Genomic DNA, 15577 nt, shown 5'->3' with positions numbered 1-15577 from the left:
CTCTGGACAGCTCAAAAGCCTGCAACAGAGTTTTGTGCCAATTTTGTTCTTGTTTTTGAATTTTACACAGACCTACAGAACAGTTAGCTGTGTTAGTCCGTAGTAGCAAAATAGTAGAGTCCAGTAGCACCTTTAAGACTAACCAACTTTATTGTAGCATAAGCTTTTGAGAACCACAGCTCTCTTTGTCAGATGCATCAACAGCTTTCGATGTGAGAAAAGCTACTAGACGCGTTACCATTTTACACAGACCTGCATGACTGTACAGCTTTTTCTACAAGGGACCAGTCCAGTCCAAGGCAGTTTAGGGCTGGAGAAAGAAAATCCAAACAGCAATCTACACACACACAAACACGCACACATGTACACAGTCTCATAGGTGCTACTGGACTCCTGCTCTTTTCTACTGCATTTAGTCCACGGGTACACATAAGCGTCCTCAGTGGGGCAAACAATCGCTCTCGGGCCATTTCTAAGTTGAGAAAATGGCGGGGGGGAGGCTTTGGGATCAAGCATACTTAGGAATTAAAAATTCTGAGCATGACACTGGGGAGGGGGGCATGAGAACAGTGTAAGCTGCAGTTCGGCTCTCAGGGGTACGCTCAGCGCTGTTACTGTGTTCATCCCCACAGTTGGTTCCAGAGTTCATACCTGTTCCTATTTTACCTCACATTTTTTCCAAGTAATAGTTTAATTCTGCAATGGTAAATTCTCAGTTTCCCAGCTGTACATGAGAGTTCCTTACCCTCGGCAGCTGTGCGACAGACAAGGTGCGTGAACGAAAAGTAGAGACTTTTCTCAGGGGTGAAATAGGATTCGACAATTTTCCGCGATTTCTCACTGGCTTGCAAGAGCAGTTTAGCATCTCTCCAGTCCACAGCACTCTCCTTGGCTAGCTGGGTGGGGGTGGGTGGGGAGAGAAGACACATTGGTGCAAAACGTCACAAACACATGTGCGTAATTGGTATGAAGTTTAGGCACACTTGTTGTGTTTTGTGTGTGCGTGTAAAAGAGAGAGAAAAACAAACACAAAAAAGAATATGCAGCAGCATCCTTATTGAACACTGGCAAAAGGGAGAGCAGGATCCTGCCCTTGTAACAGTCGTGGCCCAAGCTGCAACCTGGAGAAGGCACATGTGCGTAGCAAGGCACGTAGCAGAACACGAGAGGAGGAAACCGGCACGGCCTCCTCTGGCTGATTCTCCCCCAACATTCACAAGTTCATCTTCACAAGCAGCTGGCAAACGTGACGTTCTGGTGTGCCCTGCATGATGAGTAATACCGGCCGGAATCCCTTCTTCCTCACAGCTAGTAAAGGTACAGGATCCTTGCTCTCCTCCCTTGCGCCAGCCACCCTACAAGGCCTAAAGGCAGAGCACGGTGGAACTGCTCTCCCCGCTGGCTGCAGGAAAGAGAAGCAAGACCACCACTCCCACACTGACCAAAGGCCAGCAAGCCACAGCCGGAGAACACGATCAAAGGGCACTTGCAACACTGAGAAATGAGGCACATCTTCAGAAATGCCTCGCTGTGGAAAGAAGCGCATTGCCCGTCTCCCCATCAGACTGGCGCCTGGACCGCTCTTTTTCAGGCCCCTCCCAGGCTCTCTCATATCGTCAGCTCAGTTATTTCAGGCCATTCCTTTGTCCAGCAGCATGCCTGCCCCCCCTCTCTGTTTGGAGGGGGTACCGATAGGGAGAACTGGAGCAACAGAAAAGACAACAGCTAAGGACTCCTTGGCGCCTTTTCGACTAAAAACCGTATCCTCCTGAAGCTACTTTTCCCAGGAAGCTGCTGCCGTCAGGGTCTGTATTCATTCATATGTGACGTGCAATTCCAACCACGGATGTTACAATGGGAACACCAGGGACCTGCCAACCCGGAGCAGATCCCCCTCGATATGCACAGTTGCCATGTTGTGTGAAAGGGGCAATGTGTGGATTTTCACCATTGGCAGACGCACACCAGAAACCTCAAAGTTTGAGTTTCCGTGTACAGAGGCTGTAACCAAGTGCAAAACATGCATGTTCACACAACACGGCAACCATGGGTACCGGAAGGACCGTCGGTAGCATGTGCTCTCAATAGGCACCTTGCACACTTGAAGAGGGCTACAGCGGAATCAGAGAAATGGCCAACAATGATTCTCTCATGCCAGCATCAACACTCTTTAACGATTTGACTCCATACAGCTAATTTTTCTTTTTAATTCGGCAGGATATTCTGACCCCCAGTTTTCACGGCCTGGCTTTGGGCTCTCCCTGCAGCCTCTGAGAAGACCCAGAAAAGAACCCCACAGGGATCCCTTCTGAAGTTTACTGAACATTTACCTGCAAGGCCTTGAGCACTGTGAGTCCTTCAAATCTCTCATGGGGAGTGTGAGGCGAACGTCGGCCACGATACCCCCCTCCAGATCCTCCGGCGGCCTGAAAGAGAGATGAAGCTATGAGGGACACCAGAAGATCCCTGCTGGATCAGGCCAGGGGCCCACCTAGCCCAGCATCCCGTCTCACACCCACCAGTTCCTCTGGCGGGCCAACAACAGGGCGGAGAGGCTGAGGCCTTCCCCTGAAGTGGCCTCCTGGCAGTGCGATGGAGAGATTGACTGCCTCTGAGAGTGGAGGCTCCCACCAGTCACCACGGACCTCTGCTCCAGGAATCTGCCTGACTCCCTTTTAAAGGGGGCCCCGTGTGGCTCTCCGGGGCCCCTTCTCCAAGCTTTGCCCCCACCATGGCTCTCCTGCCACTGGAAAGGGGGGTGCTGAAGTGAGGCTGGCGGCCGTCTTCACCTTGGCCAGGCGGAGGAGGTCTTTGCATTCCGATTCAGTCAGGACTCTGTCCAAGACGACCCTCTGAGAGCCATTGAGCTGCGAGGCATCCAGGGTGATGGCCACGCCCTCAAAGGGCAGCGGGCCTGGGGAGGAGTGAAATGGGGGCATGTAAAGCATTTTATACCTCTTTTCCAACAACAGGCAATACAGAAGGTAAAAATAAAACCCATGAAATACACAGCAACTGGAACAGGTGCTTCAATCAGTCAAACTGCCTTCTGAAAGAGGGAAGTTTTACATCCTTTGCAGAAGTTAAGAGGGTTGCAGCCCTGAGAGAATCCATTGGCAGGAGGTCCCAAAGGTTTCTCATCGTCCTCATCCGCTACTGATCTTAACTGGTATTGCTGTAAGTGAGGAGTGCCGGTCCATCAGGAATGCTGCTCCCAAACCACAAGAGGCTTTAAAGGTGAAAACGAGCACTTTAGATTGAACCCGGAAGCAAGAAGCAAGTTTGTAGCTGGCACAAAACAAGAAATCAGCGCGCACACGCACACAGGCGACAGCCACATTCTGTGCTAGTTGGTGCTTCCAAATTGTCATCCAGGGCAGCTAGGTCATACAGGCAAGCATAGATGAGGAAGTCCTCCCAAATGTTCCCCCTGTGCCTAAAGAAGCACAAAGGAGAGGATTTTACTGTTAGGGAACTTGAGGAAGCCCCCTTTATACTAGTTAAAATCCATTAATCTAGATTACTTAATGCTTGTGAAGGAATCCTTTTTGCACCCTTTTTATTTAACATTCTTGTTCCTACAATTAACAATAACAATGTAAAGGCCTTGAAAAGCACAGCAAGCGCTGTAAGGTAATTTTCTTCACACACCAAAGGTTGTAATTGTTTATGTCCACAACTTTTAGTCCCGGCATTGGGCATGTTCCTTCCTATGTTATCTTAGGAAACTGTTGGTGCCACGCAGAACGTTTTTATTACAGCGAGCTTTCTAAATGCTAGTCATGACCTGTTAATCCATCATATTGAGGAAATCATGTAATTTTGATTATCTGAAGAACTGACAGTTTATAGAACTGTATGAGATCCTCTGTACTGGAAGCAATATTGTCTTGTATTGCTGGAAAGGTATAAATGCAGATGCTGACAACTTACTGTTATGTACCCTGCGGTAATAGGGTGTGCATTGGGATTACTTGAGAACTCCTAATAAACCTTTTCTGCTTCTAAGCTCACCAAGTCTGAAGCCTTAATTTACTAGTCAGGCAAGGAGAGAAGGGGGAACTCGTAACTGACAAACAGGGGTGATAAAATTTCCCCCCAACAGTTGCTCTTTTCCCAGTTATGTTATCTGTTGTTAGTTAGCACCAGCCCATCAAGTTCTATCATAAAACCCCTCAGTTTATCAGCACTTGCCAAATGATTATTTGAAAGCCCGTGGCATGAATACCCCACATTGTCGCTTGATTCGGCTCCTGGTGGGCTGCGGAGCGCAGAACCTCAACGTTGCTCCTGACCAAGCAAGCCATCTCAGCGACCGGAAGTGAGGGGTGGCACTCCATCGCTTTGCACTGCGTAATCCAGCACTACAGCAGCAGCAGGACAGCTGGGAAGGCAAGCAGGTCAGACTCTTCTGAACCTTTTCTCTTGTCGGTTCTTTCCGATCTCTGATTGCTCTTAGGGACTTCCTTCCTTCTAACCCTCTCTATTTGTCCTCTCTCTCCTCTCATCCTCCAAGGAAGCAACTGTGCCCTCTGAATCTCTCTCCATTCTCGAATTAGATAGCTAGAATGCCTCTCTCTCTCTTTTTAACAATAAGGACAACAATCAACAATCAACAATCAATTTTAACAATCAATTTCTTCCTTAAAGCAACACGTCTGGCGAGGACTTTATCCTAAAGCAGCCTCCCCTTGCTAACATCAACCAAGGCTTGTGCGGCCCTCTCTGACATCACAGCAGCTTAGATAATGGCAACTAGAAGGACCATGGTGCCTGGGTCCTACATTATATTTCATTCCTTCTTTTATTTAAAACACTTGGGCCTTGCTTCTCCAAGGTCCTCCAACAGAAAGTAAAAAACCCCCAATGTTTAAAAAAAATAGTCAACAAAACTGGATACAATCAACAGTGCCAAAGCATCTACTCTGCAGTCACAGGCCATTTGGAAGAGGCCACTTTGGCACCCTTCTGAAAAACCCACAAGAACAGAGGAGCTCTGAATGTCCATCCTAAGCATGACTGCAATTATGGTACAGTCCCCTACTCCCGGCATAGATATCCTCAGCTCCTGTATGGTCAGCATCCAGAGCGAAGACAATCCTGGGGAATGCAAAGGGCTTTGGAGGTCACAGAGCAGGGCCTTGCAAGCCAACAGTTTAGCAAATGCTTTGCTTGCTTTCAAGAATAACAATGGCATGCTGTGTAATTCAAAGCATGTGTGCAAAAGGGACAGGAAGGACTGTGTGCAAGACTGCGTGCAAGAGGAAGGTTAAGGCTATAATGTAAGCACCAAATGAATATATACCTGTCCATCTTAGCCCATGCATCTGATGAAGTGGGCTACTGCTTAGGAAAGGATGTGATGCAATAAACTTCCCCCACATGACTCCTGCTCCTCTGGATTCAACGGCTTAAGAGTCCAGCTGGAAGGGTGGAAGAATTCCCACAAAGGATATTTTCTGTGATGTTCAAGAACTCCTCTCCAACATGGTTCCTTGGTTTAGATGGACAGGGCAAAGCCCCTGTGGGCTGAACTTTCATCCCTGTCTGACGTGCAGATGGGAGAAGTCCTAGCACCTTACCAGGCTTGTGGACTGAACTCAGGCAGCAGGTAGTTGGGGAGGATCAGGTTAACTGAGGAACTTCTCATGGAGCTGGAAACAGAGAGGTTGACTGCTGAGAGGATTGTACAGAGAGGAACGACTGGGGTGGTTCCAGGATCCCAGGGGCTGTGGTTCACTCCCAAGCAAGGTGGCACAATGGGGACTAAATACTCTGCTGGGAGGGAGCACCTTGTGGTCAGAATTTTAGAGTTTGGATCGATCTGAACCCAAACCCATATCCTAGAGCCAGTCCTGGCTCAAGAAGCAACTTCCAAAAGCTCTCACTTTGGTTCATGTATGTCTGTTCTCTGTAAGAGCTGGCAGAAGTCTGCAGCAGCCCCCCCCCCCGACACAAACCAGGCAGGGGCCATAAAAGAACATTAAACTGAGGAAAGGTATTCAGCTTTGACACATAAGACTGACAGAAAGAGGCCCAAGCCATGTTATAAGGGCTAAAGTTCCCCTTTAACCTATTTGACCAATCATAGCAGGACAATTTGCAGGCTTCATGAGGTACGCTGAATCATGCTGACTCTTCAATAAGAGCATCTATACAGTGAAAGTCACGTGGGCAGAGACTGACTCAAAACAAGGGCTATTCTAGGCACAAGGACAAAGAACACCTGAACACCCGAGAGAGAGCAAAAGGACTGTTGGGCCATATATGGCAGCAGGGTTCTGGAACCACCCATGTCAGAATGCCACTAACCAATCAGCTGTCAGAGTGCGACTAACCAATCAGCCATCAACCAATCAGAAAGCTGAGTACTACTCTATAAAAAGTCTGACCAAGGAGCTAGTCCTCGCCACTCCTTGGGAAGGCACAAGCCTTTTTGTGTCTGCCAACTGGCAGCCATTAAACTTCCTCTTGGGAAACCCATAAGAGACCCACTTTGGTCCAGGGGTTCTCCAGGAGGTAAGTCAGAAAAGGCTTTTTCTGTGGGGTTTTAGTCACTTTGCTATAAGGTTTTAATGTACTATTTGCTTCTAAGTTAAGGATTTATAAGTTAATACATAAGTATAGGTTAAAGATTAAGCAGTTAGGATTTTAAGGGGAGTTTTACTATAGAAGTGATAAAAGATTTGCTTAAGGGTTTATATTATAAAAGTTAAATACTCTGTTAGTTCTCTCTATATAGGATAAGGCCCATGGGTTAAGATACTGTTAACGGCACGCTTGCATTTCTGTACCATTGCTGGACCGGCTCTGTTTCTGTAACATTCAAGGGCAGATAGACCAGAGGCGACTGGTCTCGAGACTAAACGTACCATTTGTCAGCCAGAATAAACCTTGATGCTAGTTAAAATCTTCCCTGTACAAAGGTGATTATTTACGTCACTGAAGACAGACCAGCGAGGGGGGAAAAGACGAAACTGAGTCAGGGGTTATTCCATCCACACCTCATAAGCCTTGGTAAGTGGCTCATCAGAACCAACGGACCGAGGCGCTGCAGGCGGGGGGGGGGGCCCAGCAGGAGAGAGAGGAGGCTCATTCCTTCCTCCCCCCCCCCCATGCTCACTACACACCTGTTTGCAAAAACACATCACATAAACCCAAAGGCAGTCTGCCACCACAAACGCGCTCCCTGAATGTGCAGGGACATCCATGAACCCAAAGCCAGGTCAACAAGACCCCCAAACAAGTTCCTGCTTCCACATCCCTTCCTTCCATTCCCCACCGTGTCTTTGTTCCTTCCCAACTGAAAAAAGGTCTCAAAGAATCCACCTGATTTCCATCTAGTTATTTGGAAGCTTCGGCCATTTAGGAGTTTCAAAGGAAAGTTCTGTTAAGTCTGCTCAAACCCTACAAAAATAGAATAAAAAAACAGCTACCAACCAGATTCAACCTCATTATAGCAGTCAAAATGCTTCAAACACAGCAGTTAATAAATATCCATGTTTTCCCTCCATCTCCAGTTATAGGGACTAGAAACAAATCCTACTCTGTGTTCTTTCCAAAGGCAACATTGCTTGCTCCTGTTCACATCTTCCTTGAGAATGTGTGTAAAAAGTGTTGTCAAGCTGCAGCTGACTCACAGCGACCCCTGCTGCGGGTTTCAAGGCAAGAGGCAGTTTGCCTTTGCGTAGCAACCGTGGACTTCTGTGGCGGTCTCCCATGCAGATGCCAACCAGGGCTGATACTGCTTAGCCGCTGAGATCTGACAAGATCGGGCTCTTCTGCCCTGCGCCCCTGCCTTTGCCACTCACCTCTTTGCTGCTGCTGCTGCTGCTGCCTCACATCTGGGGCCTCTCTTCTCTGCTTCACTCGGTCTTCTCTTGGGAAAATGCAGAAAAGGCTGTCATTAACAGGGGCCAAGGGCTTGAGACTCTCCGTCACCAATTAAAACATGCAGCAACAAGCAAATGCAACCCCTTCAGTCCTTGGTTTCTACTTAATTGCTTGCCCTGTTAAAAAGGAGCCACCTCTCTGTGTGGAGAGTTCTGAGGAGCCGTCCTTCACCCAGCCCAGCTCAGACCCCCTCTGGAGCTTACCGGTGTTTTTCCCTCATGCTCTCAGGGATCAACTCCTCTGGAGTCCATGGCTCCTAAAGAAACAAACCACAGGGCCATCAGCTGCTGCTCTGTGGCGGATGCAGGGCCAGGGCCCCGCCTTCCTCTGCACCTCAGAGCACGTTCGTCCCACGGTCAGTGTTGCCCCTCCTGAGGGAGCCAATGGCTCCATCAGGACGCATCAGTGAATACACCCAATCATCACAGTCCGCACACAGGCCCGCCTCTGCCCCCCCACAACTAGTCCACACAACAGAGATCACGGTGGGACCGCAACAGACGAAGCAGTTTGACCAGCAGGCTTCCTGTAAGGAGCACAGAGGTTTCTGGTGTGAGGAACACAAATGCCTCACGCCTTAAGAGTAGTCCCCACATTCCTGGTTTTAGGAATTTGCCACGCTCAGCCGGCAGCCTCCATCTGGAAGCGCACTTTGTTCCCTTAAGACATGTTCTTCCTGATCGCCACTTCTGTCAGGTGCTTGCACAGGAGGAACGAGCTCCTCCGTACTTCCAGCTGAAAGCTCAGGTAACAGCGTATCAGACTGGGTCCCACAGGTGAGAAAAACAAACAAGTCACTGAGATGAGAGGAGGCCTAGAAGTCCCCTCCCCCTCCATAGCAGCTTCAGCCACTTACAGGATCGTCAAAGGTTTCCCCAAGATGCTCCACAGCATAGTAGATCAGTTTCTTCTCCATGAGAGACCTCTGCACGTAGCTGCGGATTACCTGTGGGTAACATGAAGTTGTTCACTCCCTGCAAGAATAGTTCCCCCTACTGGAGTGGGAATACCCAGGCATGGATGAATGAAATCCTGACCTCAAGTCACAGCTGACTGATGATGCCCCCCAGCATCAGAGGGGGCTTGCCATTGCCTGCCTCTGCAGCCCTGGTCTTTGTTGGAGGGCTCCCATCTCATTACTAACCGAGGCCGACCCTGCTTAGCTTCTGACGAGATCAGGCTCTCCAGGCCAGGGCTACCTAGGCATACATCTCTAGAAAACACACACAACCATCTCCAGTGACAATCCATTCTCCCTCCCTCTCCCTGAGTGATGTTTACTCGAAATTCTCGGAGTGCCAACACTGATCAGTAGATCTGAAGCCCAACCAAAGCGCCTCCGTAAATGATCAACTGTCATCTTCATTTCCTTCCGCTGGCCAGACTCCGTCAAAAGTCACACAGGCCACATTTGCACATTTGGGGGGTCTTCTGCACTGGTTGAGCAAAGCTGACTGAGGCAAAGCTGAAGTCCAACACCAGTGAAATGTTTCGGTCACGGCCTGCAAAACTGGGGTAAACCCCACAGCTGAACCGCGTGGAGAGCTGGCTGGCTGCACAGGGGGCTGCACAGGGGGCTGCTCATTCAACTCTGCAAAACAGACCCCAGTCCAGTATTGGTCAAATAACAGAGGTTGGTTACTTTAAAAAAGAGACTTTACAAATACTACTACTGCAACACTTGAGTCCTGAGATGCTCAGGAGAAAGGTGGGCATCTAAATTTTAAATAAATTAATCAATCACCACAAAGGGTGATGTTTAAAGTAATTATACAAACAATTACTGCAAAACTTATAAACACGTTTCAGGAGGCGAGTTTTGCTGCTGCAGCAGCTTCCTGTTTGGAGACACCTCCAGGGGTCCAAGAGCAAACGCTTGGCTGTTCAGCCAGACTCCTGTCCTGGGCATGCACTGGCCTTGTTTTAAAACGCACGTTTTAAAAGGTAAGCTGCCACCTCTACGACAGCATTCTCAGTTCCCTGGAATATCTGGCTTCAGCTTGACGGCCAGCTTAGGGAGGGCTGTTGGCCTTCCATATGAGATCTCTACGGTGGGGACTGGAGCGCTCCTGGCTTTCTCTGGAGGGCACCCTGCGTGCAAGAGGTGAATCTCATTTGCCCAGGAAAACCAGAGAGAGGGATTCCAGGCTGGGAAGACATTGCCAGTACCTCTCTGGCAGCAACAGGCGCTTCTGCCCCCAGCACCGCCTGATACCGCTTCATCTTCTCTAGCATCCTCTCGTCTGATGGGTAGAAGAGCAAATAGGTGGCAGTGCACTCGGCAGCAAGGGCCTGGTTCCCAACTGGAAGAAAGAAGAGGACCAACGTGCTCGTTGCTGCCCTGACTCTGCTCTACCCACCAGGGCAGAGAGGGGCAGCTCTCGGCTCCCTCTCGCCTCAAGCAGGCCCTGCTTACCTTGGTCGTAAGCAAACTGCAGCAGATCAAAATGAGACGGGATAAAATCTTCCACCGAAGAAACCCTCCCCGGCTTGGTAGCAATGTCAAGGACGCACTTCTGCCGGCACTTCAAGACCTGGACGTAGCGGGCTGGGAGGCAAAGAGAGAACGTGGCGGTCTCTGGCATGGCAGCTCCTATCGGCTCTTTCCAAGGAACACCTTTGCTGCCAGGAAACTCCACGGAAGACGAGAGCTGAGACAAATGTCAACAACACACCACCAAGTCTGCCAACATTTCCAACTTCCCCATTCAGATTTGGGATATGAAATTTTAAAATGTGCACACAGTGAAATTCTATCTCAAAACCTGAACTGTGAGCACTTTAGACATATTGGCAATCCCTTGAATGTTTTAATTTGGCAGACATTGAATATGAAATCTCATAAGCTGTTAACGGATCTCTATGACTTGGGGGGGAACAGCAAATTGCAGAAATAAAATAAAGACTCAGGCCAGCCAATATTTGGAGCAAATGGAACCAGACGGGTGACACAAGGGAGGAGTGGATGTAGCAAAATGAAGCTCCATTCAAGACTTGCTGTTCCTATGCCAAGTAAATGGTGACAGGGAGCAGAAAGACAAAACGGGCAGAGATCAGAGAAAAAAAGCTGATGAAAAGTTTAGCTGGCAGCACAAAAAAAAGCCACGGGATAGAAATTCCATGGAATCAGATAAAATTTGAATGGTTTCACTTGAAAACACCTCTGCAGTTTACACTTCCGGCTGTTTACTTGAAAGTAAACCTCCCTATCTTGATAGGACTTATTTCCAAACACGTATTCATAGTAATGAAGCTTTAACTACTCCTGGACCAAAATCTGTTGTTTCTACTTTTAAAATTTTAATTCTGTAGCCATTCTGTGTTTCCATCCATATTTCTGCTAAATAAATTATTTTAAAATATATTAGAATAAGCAACAAAAATAGGAAGCAGCCGAGCCATAAAGAGGATTTGGTCCCTGGAATTCCTTCTGTGCGCCCATCAGGCAATTGGGGCTTGCGTTTTTCAAACAGCAGTTTTTCCACGCACATATGTTACACAATAAAGTGCTTTTACAACTCAGGAATATATAGTCAAAAGCTTGCCTTGAGTCAGTTTGGTGTAGTGGTTAAGAGCACAGGACTCTAACCTGGAGAGCCGGGTTTGATTCCCCACTCCTCCACTCGAAGCCAGCTGGGTGACCCTGGGGCAGTCACAGCTCTCTCAGAGCTCTCAGCCCCACCCACCTCACAGGGTGATTGTTGTTGAGGGGATAACAATAGCACACTTTGGAAACCACTCGGAGTGGGCATTAAGTTGTCCTGAAGGGCAGTATATAAATTGAATTTATTATTATTATTGGGCGTGCCTAGTTTTTTGGGTTGCACTCTGAGGGCCACCAAACCAGACATGTGTCGAGAATTTTGTGTTTTGGCCTCCCAGCAGTTTTTTTAACTTAGGGGTATGGGGGCCCAGTTTGTAATGAGACCCCAAAGTATGGGGGGAAGGGGAGTTGAGCCTCCTCCTGTGCAACGTCCCCAGGGAAATCATCGTTCCCACGCACTACGGCCCACATCCGAATCAGGCCTCTGCATAGCTGAAGAGTCAAAGTTATAAACTGTTGGCAGCTCTCAAATCCGAGGGTCAATCTCTGAGAGACACAAGGAATGTGATGCTGGAGACCACTGCCCCGTTACTGCTGGGCACCACAGAGCGGAACCTGCCTGTCAGTCCCTTTCTACAGACACTCCGCTGGTTAACGATCATTTACCGGGCCCAATTCAATGGGCTAGCTACCCCCACCAAAGCCCTTAAAGGCACTGGACCCATCTACCGGCATGACTGCCTCTCCTGCTCAAGCTCTGCTCTGACAGCTCCACTCCCCTGAGCAAACCTTCTGGAGGCAGCATCCTGCGAAGAAGTACCATTGGCAACTGCCCATTCATGCGGATTCCTTCTGGTGGCCCCTACCCTGCGGAAGGCTCTACCGGAGGCTCTTATGACGCCCCAACGCAGAATTGTTCAGGAGGGCATCCTTGGAGAAGATGTCCACCGTGTGAGACGGGACGCTGGACTAGATGGACCATTGCTCTGATCCAGCAGGACTCTTGTTAAGCTCTTCGTGAGTAAAGTTGCCGTGTTGTAGTTCAGCTCAAGAGGTGACTTTTATTAGGGACTAGCAACAGAGCCCATTGTAAAAATAAATACAACGGGCCCTGCAGCCGCCGCGGAAGTGGCCGGAAGGCCGTGCATGGGGGGGTCCTCCCTGCGCTGTGCCTCCTTCCTGGCTCCATGGCCCCTCCCAAGGTCCCATGGCCTTGCAGTGGCAGTGGGGAGCCTCGCCACCACCAGTAGCGGCTGTGGGGCCATACTGTGCTTCCTCGCTGGCTCCACAGGCAGGCCTCTGAGGAGCCGCGGAGCCAGTGGGGAGGCACAAAGTGGTTCCGTGGCTGCCGCGAAGGCAGGGAGCTCCCCCTCTGCTGCGCCTCCTCACCGGCTCTGCAGCCCCTCAGAGGCCTGCCACTGACAATTTTCCTTTTATTCTGGTGCAGGCGCACCGCAGGGCCCTCAGTGCACCAGAATAAAAAGTGAGTCGTCACCAATACGGCTCAGCTTTTAGATATAGGATAAAGTCTTTTTTGGACTGTTTGTCTTGTTGCCTTAAACAGATACGTTTGCATGCACTCTGTTTTTCGCCTATAAGTGAGAATAACAGATAAATAAACATGCGAAGTCTGCCCCAGGCACAAGTGAGGCGTGTGTTCTCCCCTTTTCCTGCATGTGCTGCTTCCACTCTGGGCTGGACTGGGCTGCTCCGCGTGCGCTGGAGGATCCTCAGCATCCCGCCTGTGCTGTTACCCCAAACAAAAATGGACCACTGCAGAAAACTATGTGGTCTTCTGCATCAGGTCCACCCCCACCCCCCAAGATCAGTTCTGATCAGGGCAACAATTTGCAAGCCAGGGGGGGGGGACGCTCTTCACGGTCTTGATCCTGGGTGGGAACAGCACACTGTGAAGGAGTTTGCAGGCTGGGTCCAGTGTCCCCTCCCTGCAAATCTTGTATCAAGGAAAGGAACTCCCAGTGCAAATCTATTCCAGCCCTCTGTCTTATTTTTACGTCTTTCTAAATACAAGGGGCTGGATCCTACAAACAGTGAGTGCAAGATGCTCACAGCAGTGGATCTTCTCTGCCTTCCCCTAACAATCTGAGACCCACCTGTAGAAAATGCTACACAGCTGTGTTAAAGAGGGCTAAAAAAAAAAAAAAGAGGGCTGGGCAAAACCCCCTCCCATCTTCTGCTAGCAGAAGAAGCTGTCTGATAACACAAGAGGGAGGGGATGATTTTGCTTCCACCTGCCTGTGCCACCTGGTAGCTTGTCCACAAGGTTCCTTCGACTTCTAGCATCAGCTTTCGGGATGGGTCACAAGGGACAGCTGAGGAAGGCAGGGAAGATCAGGCTCCACAGGATCCAACCCAACCTATTTTAAGAGAACTGAGGCAAACCCCCAACTGCAGAAAAATGGAAAAGGAAGAACTGCAGGTGTAGACAAAAGGGGAGACAGAAGAAAGGTTTGTGACTGTATAGAAACTGTATACAAACAAACACATCCTTCGTTATTTAAAGGAGAAATTCAACATCCAAAGAAAACAACTGTAGTTGAGAATATTTTTTTCCCTTTTTGCAACTGTTGTTCAGTTCAGGGAATTTGTGCACAAATACCTACTGGTAACAATCAGAAGGGAGAAAAATAAAAGGAAGAAGTTCTTACACATTTCTTGACAGAGAGGCAAAATGGATGAAATGCAATGAGTGATATCAGAGTCTCTGGAAAGAGAAAGAAGAATGAAAAGCAATTTGTAGACATGGTGGAAGAGAGAAGGCCAAGGGAGCTCACAGCCGAACACCTGAGATGCATACTGTCCAATTCGAAACAGCGTTCTTCGGGGCTTTTTTTCTGGGAAAGGAGGTGGTGGAACTCAGTGGGTTGCCCTCGGAGAAACTGGTCACATGGCTGGTGGCCCCGCCCCCTGATCTCCAGACAGAGGGGAGTTGAGATTGCCCTCCGCACAGCCAATCTCAACTCCCCTCTGCCTGGAGATCAGGGGGCGGGGCCACCAGCCATGTGACCATTCTCAAGAGGTTCCGGAACTCCGTTCCACTGCGTTCCCCCTGAAAAAAAGCCCTGGCGTTCTTTCAGATATTTAAAAGGATACCAAAAACAACGGGTTAGATCCCACAGATCCGTTCTGCTTTCCTCCACTGGAAAGAGCCATCCCCTGACTCAAGATTCCTCAAAGAGGGAACTGCATCAAGGGAAGGCTTTCCCCCAGGATAATGTACCTCTAGTACAAGAACGGATCTAAATCACTCAAACCTGTCACAGAAAAGGACCGTAATACGACCAAGATATTTTCTATCTTGAGAGAACAAAAAAACCTATTGGGGAAGATTTACAAAATATTACTGCAACACCATATAGAAACGGGGCAAGTTAAAACTTGTATGATAAAATAGATGCAAAATTTTGGGGAATCTATTCCGATGAACTTAAGGGAAAATTTATAGACTAAAGGCATAAAATGTACAGGCTGCTAGTTACTGAGAGAAAATTGGTATTAAATGTGTTTTAGACGGTACATTACTCCCAAAGATATTGCGAGGATTAGTAAGGGTTACCGTGGACATTGTTGGAAGTGTCAGAATATGGATGCAACGTGTTACCATGTGTGGTGGACTTGTAAGGAATTGTGAAAATACTAGATAAAAATACATGAAGAGATGCAGAAGATCCTCAAACTCAGATTTCAATTAAATCCGAAAAGTATGCTCTAAAATATTTTACCAACTAAGGTGAGAAAAGAGCAAGGAGATCTATTCTGTTACGTGGTGACGGCAGCGAGAGTACTATTTGCAGGAAAATGGGGAAACGATCCTTGTCCTGGTCTCCCAGCGTGGAGAGAGAAGGTTCACGAATACGCCTCAATGGCCAAACTGACTACCTACTTATAACCGACTTCTGGAAAAAATGGAAGGATTTTTTCGATTACTTGGGCTAAACTAATTGATATAGAAGCCTAGAGGGAGGGAGGGAAGGAGAGGGAAGCAGTAAGTTATGTATCTAGGATCAGAGAAGCCAAATATGTAATAATTAGTTTATTAGGTTAAAGAAACTTAAACGTATTGCTTGTTTTATTCCCAAGACTTTTGCAACTGTACTGTTTATTGGTTGTATAAGATTG

At 48.5% G+C, this 15577-nt stretch overlaps 1 protein-coding gene across 1 annotated transcript in view; it reads right to left on the bottom strand.

Moving 5' to 3' along the window:
* P3H3 (prolyl 3-hydroxylase 3) overlaps positions 1 to 15577 on the bottom strand; it is a 40435-nt gene that overhangs the window by 16338 nt on the left and 8520 nt on the right. The window contains exons 4-11 of the mRNA XM_055002869.1: positions 10310 to 10441; positions 10063 to 10196; positions 8750 to 8839; positions 8097 to 8149; positions 7812 to 7879; positions 2790 to 2914; positions 2331 to 2426; positions 746 to 896 (exon numbers count right to left, since the gene is read on the bottom strand). Of these exons, the coding sequence (XP_054858844.1) occupies positions 746 to 896; positions 2331 to 2426; positions 2790 to 2914; positions 7812 to 7879; positions 8097 to 8149; positions 8750 to 8839; positions 10063 to 10196; positions 10310 to 10441 (849 nt within the window). The remainder of the gene's footprint in view (positions 1 to 745; positions 897 to 2330; positions 2427 to 2789; positions 2915 to 7811; positions 7880 to 8096; positions 8150 to 8749; positions 8840 to 10062; positions 10197 to 10309; positions 10442 to 15577) is intronic.

Source organism: Eublepharis macularius, chromosome 18 (genome assembly GCF_028583425.1).
Source record: "Eublepharis macularius isolate TG4126 chromosome 18, MPM_Emac_v1.0, whole genome shotgun sequence".
Classification (NCBI taxonomy): Eukaryota; Metazoa; Chordata; class Lepidosauria; order Squamata; family Eublepharidae; genus Eublepharis; species Eublepharis macularius.
The sequence above is the reverse complement of the archived record's forward strand: the minus strand, read 5'-3'. Positions and strand labels throughout refer to the sequence as shown.